The sequence below is a fragment of the Temnothorax longispinosus genome, chromosome 1, assembly GCF_030848805.1.
Source record: "Temnothorax longispinosus isolate EJ_2023e chromosome 1, Tlon_JGU_v1, whole genome shotgun sequence".
Classification (NCBI taxonomy): domain Eukaryota; kingdom Metazoa; phylum Arthropoda; class Insecta; order Hymenoptera; family Formicidae; genus Temnothorax; species Temnothorax longispinosus.
In genome coordinates, this window is record NC_092358.1 from 7216706 (window position 1) to 7237859 (window position 21154).

At 38.0% G+C, this 21154-nt stretch overlaps 1 protein-coding gene across 4 annotated transcripts in view; it reads left to right on the forward strand.

Annotated features, from left to right (window-relative positions):
• The first annotated feature begins 1523 nt into the window (after window positions 1–1523).
• Psgef (Protostome-specific GEF) overlaps window positions 1524–21154 on the forward strand; it is a 31892-nt gene continuing 12261 nt past the window's right edge. For 2 of the 4 annotated variants that reach the window (XM_071770832.1, XM_071770842.1), the window contains exons 1-5: window positions 1525–1669; window positions 13135–13383; window positions 13570–14195; window positions 14687–15447; window positions 19363–19603. In XM_071770832.1, the coding sequence (XP_071626933.1) occupies window positions 13144–13383; window positions 13570–14195; window positions 14687–15447; window positions 19363–19603 (1868 nt within the window). In that variant the 5' untranslated portion in view covers window positions 1525–1669; window positions 13135–13143. Of the gene's footprint in view, window positions 1670–13134; window positions 13384–13569; window positions 14196–14686; window positions 15448–19362; window positions 19604–21154 lie in introns of all 4 variants that reach the window. The other 2 variants (XM_071770851.1, XM_071770825.1) reach the window with 2 other exon arrangements.

Consider the following 21154-nt stretch of genomic DNA (forward strand, 5'->3'; position numbering starts at 1 on the left):
CATCTTAGAATGCAGCTGTCCCGCATGTATCAATTGATCCGATGCGGTTTTCCGACGGTTCCGTGTCATTTTTCACGTCACCGTCGCGAAACTTTTGCGAAGTTTCGAACGTTTCGATGTCGAATCGATCGGCCGGGTCGGCGATAGAATAATATTTGCTCATCCTCCTTGGATAAACAGATCGAGTGTCTGGGGAACGTTCTGACGCAACTTCGATGCACGCAGCTTGCGAGCATACACGAGGTCAAGTCTTGTCAAAATCGATGAAGTTTTTTTTATATAGATAAGAGAATATCTCGATCACAGCTGCTCAATTGTAGCAGTAAATGACAAAGATAAATATATTTGTGACACTGTGTAGTTTTTAAAATATTGACTTCATGTGAAATAACTTAAAACTACATTCTACTTTTTAATAATTCCAGCCATGAGTTCTAATTCTTTTTCATGAAACAAAACAAATTGGCAGCAAATAACAGACATAAATTTTGTCTGATAGATTAAACGATTCTTTCCTATCATTTTCGATTCGTACATTGCCTTCTGGCGAAATCTCGGACGTGTTGCAGAAAAGGATGGAAAAGGGAGGATGAAAGAATTTGCCGGCATGTTATCGATCCGCGGCTCTGGCATAAAACCACCAACTGTCACATTGATGACTTCAATGGATCGTGATGGATCTTTCGAGAGCCCTCTGGTCCACAGAATCTAGACCGTCATCGAGAACAGGACGAATCTGTCCGAGTAATTGGACCTTCTGAATGAAAGACGAAGAAAGGAAGCGACGGGTGTCCTTGGCACGTGCCAAGCGCGGGAGTTCACAAAGGACTCTTCCTTGTGTCGCCCCAGGATTCGTCTTAACGTGTGATTTAACGGAGCAACGGCCGTGATATTGGCGGTCGTACGACTTTGAGGCTTCCGCTTATTTGTGGTCGACCAAGTCAAAATCTTTATCTTTCGGTGCGAAGCCGGTGACTTGCGGTTTTAACGCGACTCTATTCTATTGATACGTAGAAATCGAATTCTGGAGGATATCAATAATATTTATTCTGAAAGATATTTTGTCTGTTCAATAAGGTGAATATAATCTTTAAAAATATTACCGCAATATTAAAAAAAAATCAAGTTGTCGCAAACGATCGGAAAAGATTTTGAGTTAAAAACTTTATTCAAGATTATTAGTTCAACACTCATCTCGCATTTAAACGCGAGAGGCTGAAAAATTCTAGTATACGATCAGACGATCGAGACACCCACCAACACTTTTGATACCGAAGATCATTGGATCTCCGGCGTTCACCTGGGACGATTGGAGTGGCCGACGTGGTCAAGTCAGGTAAGGAAGGGGAATCGAGCATGAGAAAGACACAGAGGGACTTCAATTACCAGGAGGAACAGAGACAGCGAGCTGGTCCCTCCTGTTCTGTAGGTTCACCTACGGACCCCTTCTACATAAGGCCCCGACTCTCACCCCACTTCGTCAGTGTAGAGGCGGCCGTTGAAGTGCCACGTTACGGACACCTTAGTGCCTTACGATACCTCGAACGTGATACGAATAGTGTGGACAATAGAAAATTGTATTATGTGGGACATCGTGCTCTCGAAAAAGTGATTCGTTCTTGGTTGCTGTGTCTGATGTTTAGCTGAACGTCCTGGCGCCAAGGACGCAGTAAGTATAGCCTGCTTCGTTCATTCTGTTTTTTTTCTTTCGTCGCGTAGACAGAGCTCGTGGGTGCTGACCGGTTTCGTGAAGCTCGACGTAGAGGTCGAAGTGCGATACTCGAGATTAGCGGGAGAAAGGAATTTATATTCGACGAAATACGAAGGGAATATAAATTTGAAAATTTCATGCTTCTTGCCTGACAAAATATTTTCTGTGCATCATTTGATTCTTCTCATTTAATTAATACTCACTTCAGATTTAAAGTTTAATTGACAATCTAGTTGTTTTATTATATTTTTAATAAAATTTAAATATTAGTAATATTTGTTATAATATTATTTATAAAGTTGTGTTTCTAAAGTTGTGTGTATATGAATTAAGAAATATTAGAACATTAAATTTTTAAGAAATAAAATTCTGTTCACAAATTAATTGTATATTTTTAGTTCAGTCGAGGATTTAATTCCTGATTTAACTACCAACAAAACCGATATAATTTAATAAATAATTTAATAAATTTTATTTTTAATTGAAAGTTTTTAATCATTTATATTGACAAAAATTACTATTTTTAATGTTAAACAACATTATAATATGATAAGTGAATAACCAGCTAAACTCATTACAAAAAGTTTTGAGTATATATAAATCAGGTTTAAAATATATAGTTTTTAAATCTAACTATATGTATGACTAATTTTTTTTAAATTTTAAGTCAGTTTTAATTCACATTTTTTATATGACACTGTCTAATTAAATTTTAATTTTTATCAGAGAAATAGAAATCTTAAATGAATTAAAAAATTCATTTTTGTAGTTTCACATAGTTTTAATAAAGTCTGTTTTTTAAACATCAAAAAATCACACTTTGCTTCCACGTTTACGTCAGAAATCTCACGACCCTTCTGTTCGAGGGAGTAAGCGATCGCTTAATTGCTCGACGGTTGAGCCTTGCTCATGTCAGAACTGAAAGTTACCAGTGAAACAATAGCGCCTGCCTGCTTGCACATTGCAGCTATTATGCATGGTTGAGAGGGGTGCGCTCATTTCTTTTTTCTTCTTTTTTTCGCGCACTCCTTCTTTCCTTCGCGAGTCTCTCTCCCTTTTCAGATTATGCCCTCTTTTTATCTGTCATATTAATCCGTCTCGGTGCGCGATTGTCTAGCACTTTCTCAGACGAAGGGATTCCCTCTCATGTAAATCAACCTTCCTTCTCTTTCGGATTTTCATGGATCGAACATGTGTATCTGTTATCGAGATTCGTCTATTGAGATTTATTTCTTTTTAGAAGCAAACCAAGTATAAGTAATTAATGAATTGGAAGTAATATAGATTTTTCGATACGACAACTATCAATAGGAATTCGTACGACAAGACGTGATTGTGATTTATTCTCTACATATATGTGTATACAATTAATATCATGCCTGTATGGAAAATCGGGCATGCATTCTTATTGAATTCTTTGAGAAAAAAAGAGAGTAAAATTCTATCCCTATTTAATTTATTTGAACAAATTTTATTACCACATTGATGAGATTACGCAATCTTTAAAAATATTTATTCAAAGAATAATCATGCATAGAAAGCATTTAAATAAATTTGTGACCAATTCATGATTTTTACAAAATGTTGTGATGATAATTAATTAAAAAATAATAATAAAGTAAATAATTAATTAATTCATGTAAATAAATCTTCAAGAAAGATATACATCAAATTATTTAAGTTTATTAAACTATTCAGTTGAAAATATAATGCAGAATTTCCGAGCATATATTCATATCTATATTACTTATATATATATATAGATTTTTCAATATTAATGAAAAAATTAATTTGAGAAATTGAATTGAGTTTCCGAAGTTTCCACACACGCACAAATTACTTTCACTCTCATTCATATCACTCAGTGCAACATTATGCGAAGTTTTGCGGACAGAATAATTTCGTATTATATCCTTACGTATATTATCATATTATAATAAGCCCCCTCAGAGCACTGAGAGGGTTAATATGGAGATCCATCGGACATGAGCTTACGCTCGTTCTTATTCACGGTGCAAAATCGTGGGCACCATGTGAAAAACGTGGCCGGCCTCGCGAGCGAAATCGCGGCGGCGAGAGGGAGGGGGGGGGGTTCCAGGAGGGGTGAGATCGGGAGTCGTTGAGGAGTGTCCGGAAAGTAAGGAGCGGGCTTCCTCTCGCCGGTCGACCGGTCGAACAAAGGACAAGTGCGTCCTCGAGAGCGATGTTAGAACCTCGTCTAATTGTAAGACAGTCCTTTTTGATCCGAGCGACACGCGGGCCCACGGGATTCAAAGGGAGAAAAGGGCAAGCACGCGTGCGCCTCGCACATACATCTGCCGGCAAGGTGGGGGAATTTCGCAAGACGACGACGACGACGACGATGACGATGACGACGACGGCGACGGTGAAGAAGGGGCGCGGAAGAAGGAGATGGTAGCGGATGGCTGAAAAGGGGGGGGGGGCCAGTCTCGTGGGTCCTATACAAACTTTCCTACGCCGAAGGTGAGGACCCCGTAGGTCCACCTCGAGGAGCCCCTCTCTCTCTCGGGTTCGGCGTTCCGCCATTTAAATGCCCCTCGGACGCCGTTGCCAGGACTCGTTTCGCCGTCATTGTTCCTATCTTATTTTCGAGTCTCGTCCTGAATATCTCTCCGAAGTTCTCTGAAGGATACGGGGTGTGCGTGTATGAGAGACGTCACACACTCGCGGAGAGAGAGAGAGGGAGAGATTCGCGAGTTTCCAGTTTATTCCCGATCGACCTCCGCGCATTTGTTCTCTTTTCGGCCATGGGTCATTCTTCTTGTTTGATGGGTCGGCCAGCCGCCTTCCTCATGCGCACTCTCGCATCGTCGAGTGGATCGTATCTTGAAAATTAAATTCCACTTTGGCTGCTCCCGGCCGTCTAAGCACGGCGTATCCAAGATCGACGTCCATAATGGAATACAGTGAGCAGAATACATAATGGACCATGAATTCAAGTCTGAATAATTCAAGGTATATCAAAATGATTTATAATCTTGAGAGAGAAGATACTACCGCGGACAAAGTGTGCCTGAATGAACTCCGATATAACTAATTTATCATCAGAATATCAATAAATATGTATTTTGATTATCAAGACAGATAAGTCTAAATAAATTTCTATATATTCATGTAAATAACCGATTACTACTGTTATTTTTGCAAAGAAAAAAAGAGCAGGTTCGATAATTAGAAGTTTAGAGAAAGATAATTTTCATTTTATGTTGCTCGTTATCTTTCGACTTTTTCTAAGACGAGTTTTGAAGCTGATACGACTAATCAGTTCTGCAATATTTCGAAATCAGACTCGTCGAAGATCGTATAAAATAATCATTTGCTTTAAAGACGCCAAAGAAATTCGACCCTCAAATTACGCATCTTCGCGGATCGGGAAAGCCTGTTAACAGATCGTGGGGTTTTACTTCCTCGGGGAACGCGCGTAGATCAGGCTGGGAGATGGTGGGGAGGCGCGCGACATGGGAACACGCGCGATCACCGGTGGGACAGGTGTGCTCCAAATAACGCGCGGGCCCAAGGCCTGTCTCCTCTCTCTCTCCTCTGTCGCACGACATGTTTTCTCTCTAGACGCGCGTTTCCTTCCTTCTCGTTGCCAAACTCCGCTCCCCTAATCTCTCACTGTCGCTGACGGTGCGAGCAGTAGCCTCTAGCGAGTGAATGCGGCTTTGATTGTCGTCGGTTGGGTCCCCAAAAACCACCCTCCCCCTTCACGGGGAGCATTTCGAGAAAATGGCGCTAGCAAAAGGTGCGCCTGGGGTCAATCCAATATAAATCAGAACCGAGTCTTGAGGCTTAGTCGAAGAGAGAGAGAAAGAAAGCGAGAGGAAGAAAGAGAGAAAAAGAGAGAGTACGTGTATGTGAGGAATCAAAGTGGGGGGAGGCCCAGAAGAAAGGGGGCGACGATGAATAGAGTATTTTCGGAACCGCTCGCGACCTATACATCGAGATGCTCGCGTATGTGCACAATCGTCTGCGTGTTCGTGATAACGTGAAAGAGAATCAGGTACGAGACTTCCACCTGCCTCCTCCCCGCTTCGCCTAGCGGGGCTCCGAGGATCTTCGCTGGTATAAGAATTTGGAGTTTCTCTCGCGTTCGAAATGCCGACGGCCGTTATTCTTCTTTCTTATATGTTGAGGATGACGTTGAGTTGCTTCTGGATCTTTTTTGGGGATACAAGACTTAGGGGAATTTGGTTATCAATTTCTCGATTAAGTCTTAAAGACGACTCCTTCTAAAGGCTCAGAAGCCTTTGTGTTAAAATTTCAAGGGTTCAGAATTGATATCACGTTCTTCACATTTTCATTCGTGATGTTTGAAAGTTGGAGATTGATTCACAAATGGTTATTGTTGGATATCGAAGCAGATGATATGGATAAGAGACATGTATTCATATTCTTTATCGCTAAAGGTGCATCGTATTTATTTTCACTCTCTCCACATGATGTATAATAAACACTTTTACTTATTTTTTTATCAGTTCCGATATTTGATGTTCGAAAATATGTTTCGCAAATAGTCCCTATCAGATACAGATGGCAGCGACTTGGAGGCATGCCTTTTAATGCGCGTTTCACATCACGTTTATATATGTATAGATATATGAACTAGATAATTTTCTTTGGTTACGTTATATTGGAGAACAATGACAAATGAGCGAATTAAAAATCTAGCACTCCGTTTTATACTTTTTACTTTAAATTATTCCAAGATCTCTTAAGCCCCTTGCACAATGCTAGGCAATAGGCAATAGGAACAGGAAATAACCAAAAAATCGTTAATTACAACCTAAAAAATTCGAATGCTATGATTGGTTGGCAACAGGCAATAGGCACAGAATTTCCAACGTGACGGAAACTCTGTGTCTATTGCCTGTCCCACTGTTTATTCTGCATTTATACATGATTTCTATTCCCTGTTCCTATTGCCTATTGCCTAGCATTGTGCAAGGGGATTTATAGTTCAAAGATATTATATTATAATTATAATGCAAGTGCAATATATTACGCATTTTGCAATATTGTGGTACAGTTTGTAAAAAGTATTCATAACGGCGCAAAGATTGTATCAGTTTTATTTCGACGCGATTTAAATACGTAAACGCGATGAGAAAAATCTGTAGCTTTGGAAACACCTTCGAGAAATAACTAAATAAATCGTCAGAAGGGGGAGAGAGGTAATTTGTTTCCGAGGCACCTAGGTACTTCAAATCTCCGTGTGAGCCGACGGAGACACTATTTGTTAAGCGACATTCGGCGGGCGTGTTTGCATATGTAAGATCGCGCGTGATTGTTTGCGCGGTCCTGAAAAGAAATCGGGTAACACACGAGTCTCTCTCAGCTGTCCTCCCCCTTTGCTGTCAGGATGTCCTGAAGAAAGAGAGAGAAAGAGAGAGAGAGAGAGAGAGAGAGAGAGAGAAAGAGAGAGAGAGAGAGAGAGAGAGACTGAGACAGAAAAAGGGAGACTTCGGTGTTTCTTTCAGAGTTAACGTCTTCTTAAGACTTCTTAAATTTAATACGATATCTATTTTAATAGAATACCTATTTTGGTAAAAATACTTATTGGAAAAATATTAATATTGTAAAAAAGTTAAATGTAATAAACAATAAATTGATGTACAGTAATAATTTGTACATATCATAAAAGTATATAAGATATTCTATAATTATTCGGAATTATCTCTGTTAAAGCTGCTACTAAAAATTTATTTAATATTATTCTATTTAACATTTCAATCTGCATAAAATGTTAGTAAGTTACATTTATTGAAAATGTAGAGAATCAACCAATAAAAAAAAAATTCCTTTAAACAGGTTTGTAAAGAGGTTTTCTTTTGTAATTGAAAGCAATTTAAAATAAATTTTTTGCAACTAATTTCCACAAAAAAGACAAGTACATAATAAGTATTTAGTTTTCATTTAACTCTACAAAGGATTTTACGTAGATTATTAGAAAGACACTTAAAATTGTGAATTGAGAAAATGTAAAATAATATCGAATGAAGTTTTTATTAACAGTATAAGTTATAATTATTGTAATTAATAAAAAATTAATTGAAGAATCTATAGATAAAGTTTGTACGAGTTTTGTAGTACACGCTGTGTAGTATCTAGTCTAGTACATCAAATAGGCTACGACGCGACCCTAAATAGATAGACTGGGGAACTGCGTAAGGCACTTTTCTCGGTGCCGGCCACGCAGTCTTGACGACACGCGCTACTTTTCGAAGTATTTCTTGCTTTCCCCGTGCCGCACCCTAAAACGAGGGGCGCATCAAGACCGTTAATGGCACCATCTTTCTTGTTTCGGGCCCGTGAATAATCCGCATTGTGATGGCGGTTTTCGCGCCACAGCCGCCATTAGTCTCGTGCGGCTCCGACAAGTGATTATTAACGCCACGAAGAAGAAAAGATCGAAAACGTGCCGTTTCTCGTTCCGTTCCCCCACGTTTTTTATCTCCGTTCATTTGGCACTGACTATCGCGTACTATGTATCTATCTATCGTCGATTTATGAATGAGAGAGAAAGGAATAAATTAAAAAAAAAAATTTGCAAGAATGCACAAACTAGTATTGAATGAATTGAAATTTTATTTCAAAGACATATGATGTCCGGCTTGCAATTTATGCACATTTCGAACTTGGCAGATGGAGAATTTGCAAATAAATTTTCCCGAAAGGCTCGGGAGGGCCCTCTAGAAAAACACAAGCAAGATCCGACCCTTAATCAATCTCGTTTACTTCTTTGAATCTGCCTACTTCTTTCTTATTAAAAACAGTTTTTATAGTATACATTATGGACGAGGGTCCTTGTCGACCATGCTTGCAAGCATGTCAAGGTTTCAACCGTCGTTCTATTTTATTCATTTTCCGCGGCATACAGGAACAAGGTCGATCCTGCCTTGCGTCTTGCGGGAATAGAAGCGGGGTCGGGACTTACGGGACGGGTATAAGGCCCCGATGTTGTTATTCCGGGCCGCTCGTCGTGGGGACCATTCTTGCATTCGCAACGCGACCTCAAACGACGCGACTTACCTCGTGCGAACACCTTATATAGGCCCATAAAAGGGGCGCATATGGGGAATTGAGAAGTCGCGGAACAATTTAGTGTCTTTAGCGCTTTGTACACTTGTCTCTGTTTCTCGACATTGAAATATATGACATATACCTTAATTGACGAAAAAAAAAACAGAGTTCTCCCTTCAGCGATTTGAGTCAAATTTTGCTGGTGGAATTATACTATGATGTAATGTACTATAATATAATGTTTGAATTACAAGGTGGAAAAAATTATTTTGCACATTAAAAAGAATTTTTTTTCTATTTGTTAAATAGAACTATATTTATAATGATTATTAATACATATACCTATACCTACAAAAAAATTAATAACTTTGTGAAAAAACTGTAAAAATTTTATTTAAAAAATACCACTTTTCTACTTCTAAAAAATTATATTATATTCTTGTGTTCTTATCAAATATTTCGAGCAAATATGAGTTGAAACATTAAATGTGCGCGACTGCTTTGTTAATATTATTATATCTATTCGCTAAGTTTTTTAAAATATTATTTCTTCTTGGAATATTTGAACAACTCAAATCCTTGAAGCCACCCTTTTGCATCTTGTGCACTTGTCTTCTCTCCGCTACCGAAGCGAAAATACAAAAAATATTCACCTTTCATATAGCGGTCGTTTATTCGCGGGGCATATCGAAGATCAGATGAAGCGATAATATTCACAGGTGGACCACATACAGTGGTTCCCCTTTCTATATATTTATATCGTATATACAACACACGCAGTGAGCCCTTAAGATTTATTGCGCACTCGTAATTACGACGCCGGACCCCTGGGTTTCCCTTAATAGAGTTCCATGGGTATTCTAATCGAAACTATCGTAGTCACGGCAAGAACTTCAAAGGGAAGGATTTTGTATGCAGGTACCTATGGCGTGTGATCAAATTAGGTAGATCCTTATCTGCTGCGACAATTCCTCGGAAATTGGCCTATCGCAAAAATAGAATAATTTATGGATGATTTTAAATACAGTCTTTTGATATAAAAATACGTTTCATATTTTTTCTCAATATTTCTCATTATTTTCTGTTCTAAAATATTACAAGACTGTGTTTTAGAAAAATATAAATTTACATGGAACGTTTAAAAAGATATATATGTAATAACAGTTTCTTCTGGGATCAATAATATTTTTATAAGTAATTTCATAGTTTTTACCGTATTAGTCATTTATAATCATGCGACAAAGCAAGGAAGCCCTTGCAAATAAAAAAGTACTTTTATTCGGATCGGAAATTTACAGTTCGTTTCTAAGTCAAGTTCGCAATTCATGATGTTACGTCTCGCGGAGTAAAATAATATGCATATATACGCGTAAAGTCTCCCTTTCAAATGTATGAACAGTAGAACGCTAGGTATACAATTTAGTGTGTATAACTATAATATATATATCGTATAGTTGCAAACCGGAAACAGACGGAAACAATGTCCTATCGCAGGTGCGGGCTGGCTGTCATACCCCGTTTATTTTGAATGACGAACTAGTGTCTAATTATGCAAACAAATGCCTTTCGTCGCTGTTACTTGTAGTCACTCATCCAAAAGGAACAACTCATCGTCGACGAACATTCCGAAGGTTTTAGGTATTCCGCATGTCATTTTGCCTATAGCATGACTCGCCACTTACAAGCGTTAGAAGAGACTACGTTGCTTAAAACCTCCGGAAATGCATTAGAAAATGATTTTGCTTCAATAGATCTTTTTAATTATAAGAAGAATTTTTCCTTTTCTCTCTCAAAATTTAAATATTATAAATTTAATAAAACAATTTTTTACGCAATGACAGGGTGTGGTCTAGGTTTAGTTCTGTGTTGAATTAAAAAATATACTTTTAATAATTAAATGTTATTTTTTGAAAAGAAATACGATAAAATGTGTATTTAAATTTAAAAAATATATTTTTGATGGTTAAATGATATTTTTTCAGGAAAATATATAGGAAGAAATGTGTACTCGATATTTGTATTCGACTTTATATACCGTTCCAGTGAATAATAAAAATAAATCCACGTAAAATTTATAAAATAAATGTAACGAATTCAGTGTTAAATATCAAATTTTTAAGCCAAAACGAAGATTTCCGTATATTCTTCTGTACGAAAGATTTTTCTGTACACCCTAATGGCACGTGCGCTTCGCGAGGATTCTTTCGAAGAAATACGTTGAGGAAATCCTCCTCATAGATGTCAGATAACCATCATCTTCGCCACGTATCGACATCGGGGTTCCACCTAGCGCTGGATCGAGCGATACCAGATGGGACCCACACTGCGCGTTTCACCACCATATGGGCAGGTGCCGAGACCGTTTTTACGTGCGCGTAGGCCGGTAGTAATGGTAGTGGTACTCTGTCGCGACAGACAGATATTCGTATACATGTAGATACACGAGAAGTGCGAGCACGCATACGTGAGCGCACGCGAAAAAGTGCAGGACAGGAGAGTATACGCGCGCGCGCGCGCGCGCAGCATGGCAACAGCCTGTATGCAAATGAATGCATTTTTATACCTAGCTAGTACAATGCGCCGCACCCCCCCTCGGTGAACCGTTAAAAGTGAAAACCTGCTGCTGCTGCTACTGCTAGTGCTGCTGCCACCGCTTTTGCACACGCTGTCCCGGACGCGATTTTAAACGCGCGACTTTTCAGGAAGTTTCCTTCAGGGTCAAGATCAAGATGTATATGCATGTGAATTCAAATGTACATACATCCAAATCGCGCTTTCTCCCAACCTTAAACGGAGACTGCTTAAATCTTTTAAAATGAAAGGCAGAGTAACAGTTACGTAACTGAAAATATCCATGTAATCTAATACAGATTTAAAAGAATAATTTATGAGTGCGCGAATTACAAAAGATAATAAGACTATAGATTTATTTTAATTAATTAATGTTTTTAATCTTATTAATATTACTTTTTAATATTGAAAGTCGACATTTGATACTTCGGACTCACTTTAATACACTTAATTTAATAATATTTATTGCAAACTAGTAAAAGATCTATATGTATTGTATATTATAAAAATGATAAAAAAATTGTAACGTTTCTGGATACCCTGTACACATATTAAGTCGAACAAAAGAAATTGATAAATATATATTCAAATTAAACAGAAATTAAACTCTCGTTATTTATTTTTATCTGCAAATCTATAACGAAGCTTCTTTTTGTAGTCCAGTCTTAATATTTCTTCAAGAACCAAAAATAAAATGAATGTCAATGTTCACGATAGTGTTGGCTATTTCCAATCTCGAATTACCAAGTTAGGCGAAAATCATGCTCAAAAGAAGGACCTCGATTCAACCTGGCGACCGTGGTGAACCTGCATTCATGCGAGCTAATCGAATCAGCAATTTCGCGAGTCAGCGGCTGCATGTGCAGCGACAACAGCCACAAGAGCCGAAACGAAACAATAATTCAGCCTGTACGCTCGACCACGTACTTTTTTTTCCTCACTCGTCGTGTTCCGCGCTCGATTCTTCTCGCCTACGAAATTACTCTCCGCGCGCGAGGAGCGAAAGAGAGAACGGGCGCATCGGCACTCGGTTTTAGGGGCCGTTTAAGGGATCGTTAAGCACGGTGCCTAGGCAAGTGCTAACTCGTGAAACCGTCTCTCAGGTGTACGGCGGCTTTCACCTGTTTCGCTATTTCCCGTATGTCGCGACAGGTGTACGTCACTATCTCTCTTTCTTCCTCTCGATTTCGTCGCGAGGTTTCCTGTCGCGTTTTGTGTATATCGTGTCGTGTACACGTTTCTCCCTACGTAATTAGGCGATCACCTCGCTTTCGGCCGGAAGGCGGTCCTGGCGAGATGTCGACCTTATCGAGACTTAGCGAAAGCCAACGACTTTCCCATTCATGTGTACTCCCGTTACGTTTTACGTACGCCGTACGCGTGCGTCGTGGATTAATGACAGCCCGGTCCGGCCCTCGCACTTCCTTTGCACGAAGGAAATAGTTAGATTGGACGTGAAGAACTCTCTAATGAAATGTTATTACCGGGGAACACGCGGGGGGAAAGTGATGTGTTGAGGTGAAAATAATCGCTTCGTGGCTTTGTGGTTTCCGGAACACTTGACATACATTAGAATTAAAAGGACGATAATTCACACATAAAAAGAATGGCCTAGAAAATTAATTATGCACGACGCTTTCTGTTTTAATAAGAAATTCAATGAATTTGTTTAAAATATAAGCCGCGCAATTTTACGAGACATAATTAATTGTTATGTCGAATTTGAAGTTCCTTGAGAAACTCTCACCTCTATTAACGACCTTTCCAATTATTTTTAAAAATCATTATCATTCTCTCTTCTCATTTAGCATCTAGAGATGCTGAAGTGGACAGTTTCGAGATCGTTGTCGACAACCAGTTCGACACCCCACGGTCCACCTACCTTGAACAAACCTCCCCGCCGGCCTTTCCGAGACTTGTCCAACACGCCACCAACTTCTGCTAGCTGCCGAACCAGGCAGGTATCTACTCAGAATGTGTCGAACACATCTAGAACAACGCCGGCTCGGAGGAGAAGATGCAGGAGTAGCGGAACTGACTTGAGGACATATTTTCAGGTAACAGTAAGTTCCTTCCTTTTCTCTTATAATAATAAAATATAAATATTGTAACAATATATAACGCTTGAAGAAATGTGATCAATGTTAAAGGCTATAAAAGACCTACATTTCTTATCCTTCTTTGATTAATATAGCGTTAGCTCCTATTTTGATAAAAAAAATGTTCCTCAATGCGTTTCGCAGGCGACGAAGCCGAATTTGAGGTCGACTAAACGTCAGTCCGTGTCACAGGAAGCAGAGAATTCACCGGTGTCTGAGAGCTTCTATCAAAGTACGCCGAGAGTAGACACCGATATCGGACCGCTCACGTATTATCCACCAGGTAGCAAGTGCTCAACGGCCTTGACCCTACCGACGGATCCCGCGCTCTTCATGAACAATTGCGCCAAGAACTTTCAGAGCGACAACGAGCTGCCGCAGAATGTTGTCAACGAGGCGCGAGCGAATCTGCAGTCGCATGTCTCCGACTTCTTCCACCAGATCTCGATGGCGACCAGCCCCGAAGACGTGATGGAGGCAGGTTCGATGCCCCTGGGTATCCCGAAAACCAAAGTTTATTCTCAGAACGTCGAACAGAAGACACGGTCGGTGAGAACGCCGTATTTACCAAAGTTGGCGAAGATCACGAAAATTCATTCGCGATGCCGGACACCGTATCACACTAAGCTCGCTCAAGCAATAAGTCCCTTCAAGCCGAAGGCAGCTCAAGGACAGACGCCGCTCGTCGGAAAATTGTCGAGCCTCACCATAGATCAGGACTTACCGAAGTACGAAAATATGGACAACACAGTCACGGAAGTGCTTCACAGGTAAGATGTTAATAATTACAGAGATAATTGAATTGATAATGACAATATAACAAGCAGAAATGTGATTTGTTGATTTTTGACCGCTATTTATTGTTAGTTTTAACTGGAGCGAATTTATCTTGTATGAAAGGTGATCGCGATGTTGAAAATTTAAGAAATTACACTGTTAAATTCGTAGTATATCTAATTATATTCAATTTAAATCATTTTAACCGTTTAACCATATTATCACTGCTCCTCAATATGTCATTAATTTAATTAAATCAATATTAATTTAATTAAACCAATGGAGTTAAAATAATAAATTTCGACACACATGATAGCTAAAAATAACAAAATGTTATTTAACTCAAGGTATTGCTTTAAATTTTATACTTTAATAAATTAACAGTGTATATATATACATATATATGTTATATAATGTATAAAGTAACGAGAGAATAAATTCACTATGACACAAATCCTCCAAATTAAAAATCTACGATGTGCAGAGAGCAAGAGGTCAATTTCGGAAGCAAGACTGTAGCGGAAATTCTCATGGTTGATGCCGAGGAAAGAAACAAGGTTCTGGAGGCGTCGTGCGAAAAACGACCGGATTCGACGACAACGGATCATACGTACGAGACTATCGCGGAGATAGTAGAGGAAGAATCGCCGGCGCGCAACGATAGTTCCATATCGTCGGTCAGTCAACTCCTGGAGGACCCTTCACCGGTATCTTGGGCTTTCACATCGCCTCTGAACGACCTCGATGGTGAGTTTACGCTGAAGAGGCAACGTGGCATTCGCCGGAAACGTCCGCGAAAGGACGGCGACAAAGCGGTGGACGGCAAACGGGCCAAGAGGACGTGCAGTCCCTCGATAAAGGAGGATCAGATCACGTTAATCGAAGCCATCAATCCAAATGTGAAGAAGCTCGTGTTAGAGACCGATCTCGATTCGACCTTGGACGAGAAGCACGTGCCGGCTACAAAAATGTCGTTCTACGATGTTGATGATCGTAAGGAGGACGATATTAGCAGGAAGACTAGTTCCTGGGACCTCGACAGCCTCAAGTCGTCCATGATGGATGATCTACATAGCTCGAAATCATTTGTTACTTCTATGTCGACAACTCCGGAGGTCCCCTTAGTCGCGACTGTCAGAAGATGTTTGAAGTTCAGTCCCGAGGGCGAGCTGCCGACGAGATCCAATTGTCGTGGATCGATCGAAATCGAGTGCTCCCTCGTGGCGGAGCATATACACGTTCGAGGTAAGTTTACATTTGTTTTATATATGTATATTAATGGAGACATAGGAAAATGCGAGTATATCCAAACAAGATTTAAAAGTCACTAAAGTTTAAATAAAATATTGTGAATTTATCTGTTAATATTAAATAATTGGGCATAATTAATATTAAAAAATAAAATTGATATTAAAGTATTTTTGCCAGACACGCACAGTGAAAAAACAAAGTTACACAGTAAAAAATCGTACGTCCAAATGTACAAATTTTCTTGTGTTACCAAGATTTGACTATTATTTCAATGTAAAATTAACATACAACAGCTATGTCATTATTTTCGTAACATTTTCATGTGTTATATTAATGTCAACGTGATAACTTAACACTTTATGTATGTCATTTAGAAACTGAATATTATTCTGAGTTATTTTAACATAATTATTTCAAAAAATCAACACGCCTTAAAGTTATTTTAACATAAACAAAAGTTAAAGTAAATTTTCAAATAATCGTAAACTTTGACATACAAAATAATCAAATTTACTACAATCAAATGTTCAAAACAACATTTCTCTTAAGTTGAAATAACTATCGTTTATTCAAATATGTTATATCGACATTTTTTACAAGTTATTTTTACATTATACTTAAAGTTAAAAGAACAAATATAAATGTAAAATATAGTGTCAATAAATTAACATTTCTAATTTGTCAACAAGTAACACACGATGAATGAGTTATTTTAACTCAAAATTTAGAGTGGACTTTCTGGGACATTTGAAAAATGTTACAATTAACATTTTATTTTTTACTGTGTAATATTGTACAATGTCTAAAAATAATTGTTAAAATATTGCTGCAATGCATTTTTTGCCGCAACGTATTAAACATTACTTCGTGTATCTTCCTAAAAATAAAATTTCCCATATTTTTTAAAGAGAAATATACGTTAGTCTTCAATTATGTCTAGTCACGGGGTAGCTTGCTACCCTCGCACACCCCTGAAATTTCGCTGCCACGAGACATGCGCCAGTTGCGTGTCGCGAGAGGAGGTGCTTCGAGGGCGCTCGGCACCCCGTACTCGGCATAATACTGTGCCAGTAACCCACAGACTCTCCCCGGCGACTCAATTCCGGTTAGTAAGCCCGTCGACATTGATCAACGTTACGTTGTCTTTGCGTAAACAGTCGCGATCTTTTCTCGTTTTCAACGACGAGACCCGTTCCACCGATTTGCTCTGCCAGTCGTTCTTTCCGCGTTTAGAGTGAAACGCGTCGCATTTGGTCGATGCGCCGTTTGCTGACGCATCTCTTACGTTCGTCTCGTAGAATTGGTTAAACGCCTTCGATTGGTCCCGCGAGACTCGTTCCCGTGACACCGTGACGACCTCCCTTATCGTCCTTCGTCACCCCCAGAAACCCTCGTTTAGTTTATGTGTACGACGGTGAGTCGACGAGCGGAGCTAATCAGTGTACAATGTCGACACGATTTATCCCCGAAAACCTCGCTTATAATTATGCTGCGCTACTTAATGGTGCATGTAAACATTTCTTCTGTGGATATATATATTTCAGCAAAGAAGATATCTATTTAAAAAAAAAAGAATTATTTATAATAATGAATAGTGATGAATAGTGTGCGTGTATATGTGCGTGTCTTTCTCTTGCCTAATTAATCTTACTCGTCGACTTATTATCGAGACGTTTGAAATTATTCGAGGCACAATACCATGATGCGTGGTAATCGCCGAAAAGTAGATCGCGCGATGCGTATCCTCGGCACGGATGGAGCTAGTGGCGAATGCCGCATCGGTCAGACGTCCTCGGGTGCAAGTAGTGAGTGCCGCGGTACAGTCGGCCGTAAGAGCGAGCCCGGAGCGTCGATTCTCCGGGATCCCGCCTGTCCGCAGTGCCGTCGCATAATACAAAATTTGCCACAATATGCAAATGAACAAATATATTCTATTCTATTATACGAATATTTTGTTTTATTTCAAAATAGTTTGGTTCAAGTAGATTAAAGTCTGACGTTAAAGAGATTTAGCGCAATCAAGTGTATTTACATAGGAAATTTACCATAAATTAAATCTAATCTGATTAAAATAGTAAAAGGCAGTTTTAACATTCTAAGAAAATGAAATAATGACGGAATTTAGTTGTCTTTAATTATTATTTATATACATCAAAATAAAAACCGCAGAATTACTATAAATAATAAAATAAATGTTAAAGATAGACTTGTTTGTGTTTTTACCGAAAATCAAATACAGGATATATATATGCGCATATATTATTAAAAATTGTTATTTTTCTAAAGATTTCAAAATGAAATAAATATGAAATAATTATATGATAATTATTAAATTAATGTGCAAAGCTAGATGCAATATCTATATTTATAATTGAACAAAATATGTTTACTTTAAATCGAGCAAATCATGCATCGTGAGACTATATTTCATTATCGGCTTTTAAGATACTCTTGTATTACTGCGTAAATTCACGAAGACAATAAGAGCTATAACTGTAAAATAATTGCGAAACAGTGTAATTGCGGCAAATTAAAATGAGTACGTTACAAGATTAAATGTAGCGGAACTCGTGATGGCAAGCAAAGGAAATTGGCTAAATACGCTCTACGTACTGCGAAGTTTATTGCTGCACGTGTTCAAGTGCTACACAGAAAAAAGAATAGGTATTTTTTATTTAAATCTTCAGTTTCAAGGTAAAAAATCTTAAAATAAGATTATATTGCGTTAAACGAAGAAAACTTGGTTGAATAAAGTCATTATATATAGTTCAATCGAGAAAAAAATGTTGAAATAAAAAGCTGAAATTCTTATAAGAAGATTATAGTGATCTTGCTTATCTTCTTATAAGAATTTCAACTTTTTATTTCAACTTTTTTTTCTTGGTTGAACTATATATAATGACTTTATTCAAGCAAGTTTTCTTCGTTCAACGAAATATAATCTCATTTCAAGATTTTCACGTTGAAACTAAAGATATATATTTTCAAATCAAGAATATTCTTTTTTTCTGTGTGTATATATATTATATATATTACGAACATCTTCTTAATCTTTTCGAAAGTTCTTATTTATAAGAAAAATAACTGTTATATGGCTGTTTTTATGTGCAACCATAAATAAAACTAGACGCTGTTACATTATAATGAACTGGTCTTGATTACTGATGACAACGAAAGTGTTAGCTGGAATTAAAAGAAGTTTGATTCTCGATATCCTTATTCACTTTCTTATTCGTTGCTTTCGCCTTCACAATTTCTTTCTATCGCCGATAAAATCTTGCCGGATAGAAGGAATGTGAAGGTGAAGCGAAAATGAAGTAGGGCAAAGGTCGTAACAGCGTGCTGATCCTTTTCATCACATTATCGAGCAGTTCCTCCTTTCCTACCATGCGAACATAAATCAGGGGAACTTCTAATAGCTACCACGGTGGTTACAACTATAAAATCTCCAATTTCAGGCGTTCAACAACCTTCGGCTTTAATAATTAAAGAAGGAGTCTTCTATTACGTTCGCTAAAATATTCTATTACGTTCAGAATTTATTTGGTAACTTTTACTTTTTATTAGTATTTATAATTACTCACTAATTATTTTTTACTACGTTTATTACATTTCGGGATTAATTGATTTAAAGAGAGAGAGAGAGAATATATATATATTACTTCAAGATCCTTATTTTTTTAAAAAAGATAGATAAATATAGGCTTATTATTTTTCGTAATTATCATCGTTCTATTTTCATATACTGACTGTAGTGAAATTTTTTGAAACAAAAATTTATATAAGTTTGCACATGCAGTTATTTATATATTTTTAAATAAAATAAAATTTCTGAAACGATTAATATAATACAATGAAGCATATATCTATATATATATATTTCATTCTTTTATATTTTTATTCTCGCAGTAATAAGGTGTAAGGATCTGAGGCGGGCGTACGAAGGACCGGTGCACGCGTACGTCAAAGCGAGTCTAAAGAACACCAGCGGCGAGGGAGTCGTCAAGAGGACCGCAGTTCACCGCGCTACGCCGAATCCGGTGTTTCGCGAGACCCTTATACTCCCCTGTCCGGCATACAATAGTCACTGTACCGGTCACAGGCCCACGTCCCTGGACATCGCCGTCTGGCACCGGGATCGCCGTGCGAGGTGAGCATGCTCCGCGGAAACGAGAGAGAAATGGACTGGAGGAGAGGGTTTTCGATACTAACAATAAGATGCAAGAAGATACTGACATGAAATTAAGTCCGTAAATCTTGAGAGGCTGTGCTAAAGTTTCATACGAATCTGACGTCTCGTTCTCTGGAAATTTATTTATTAACACAAGAGTGCCTCTGCTTTGTGAAGATTAATTATGATTTTCTCAGGAAATCCGTACGTGAGAGACAGCCCGTGGCATGTTTAATGCATGATTAATTAAAAAGCTATCAAAAGGGAGATTGAAGAAATTAGATATGAAAGTAATCTAATCCACTTTTTGAATAATTCGAGAAAATAGATTTTGACTTAAAGAAAATTAAATTAAAATAAATTTTCTCGTGAGCTCTTTTAAAGAAATAGATTAGATCCATTTCCGTAGATCAATCTTAAATTAATTACTTTTAAGTAAATTGTTAATTGTTAATTTTAAAATTTTACATTGCTAATTTTTAATTGTGTAGAGACAAATATATTTATGCGTAATATTTTTATACAATATAATTTCTTTGAAGAGAATAAAAAGCCAAGAATAATAGAGCAAACTCAGCACGAATTCTGAAACGTGTTTGCGGTTGCAAAACAGATTGCCGCGATAAGGCTTGAGCTATTTCACTTGTTTCGTAACAGTCAGAGCAGGGGAGAAATTAACCTCGGTCGGCGAGTCAGCCGCGATTTAATTCGTTCTGATAAAGCCTCGTAAACGATACGTCGTTAACTTAGGAGGCTCAACAAGCACGTGATATCTCGTACCGTGTACGAGATAGCGATCTCTCGAGGTACACCGGGGCAGTATGGCGTGGGAAAATCCCGTGAAATTCGTAAAGCAGGCACGAATTGCACTGCACGAGAGCCACAAGTAGTCCATCGAATTTATGTTAGTGGAGCAACAAAATCTGCCTTGTAGACTTATATCTTTTCTGTATTACTCGTGCATCTCTGTATAAATTCGCTTATTTTCTTATATACGTATTGGCTGATCGTTCATCTATTGCTGCGTTTATTTTTACGCGTGCACGTCGATATATCTTTGTCGTTCGTTAGATGTAAAACAAGGATAGAATGACGCTATAATAGTGTGCTCCGCGAACGCGCACCCATAGTATACTTCGCAAGAAAAGTTTCTTTTCGTTCGATGTTCAATCGACGATCGATCCCTTTTCTTTCGCCGTCTCGGCCTTGATTTGTTTATTCTTCGGATTGCTCAATCGAAGCAGAGTCAACTTAATTTTAAATTGTTCTGAGAATTTTTCATATTGGAAAAATACCGTTCAAAAGAAGTTTCGTTTTCGCGAAAACAATACACTCTCCAAACCCTCCAGAATATGCCATTTGAATCATTTTAGCTTGAATTAATCACAATTGCAAAAATATTTATTTTAATAATTGTTTTACAGGCAAGTTCTTTCGTGCAATTTTGCATTGCAATGCATTTTGCAATTCAAATATTTTTATATATGGAGATTTTTCAGAAAAACGCTTATGTTATATAAATACCGAAAT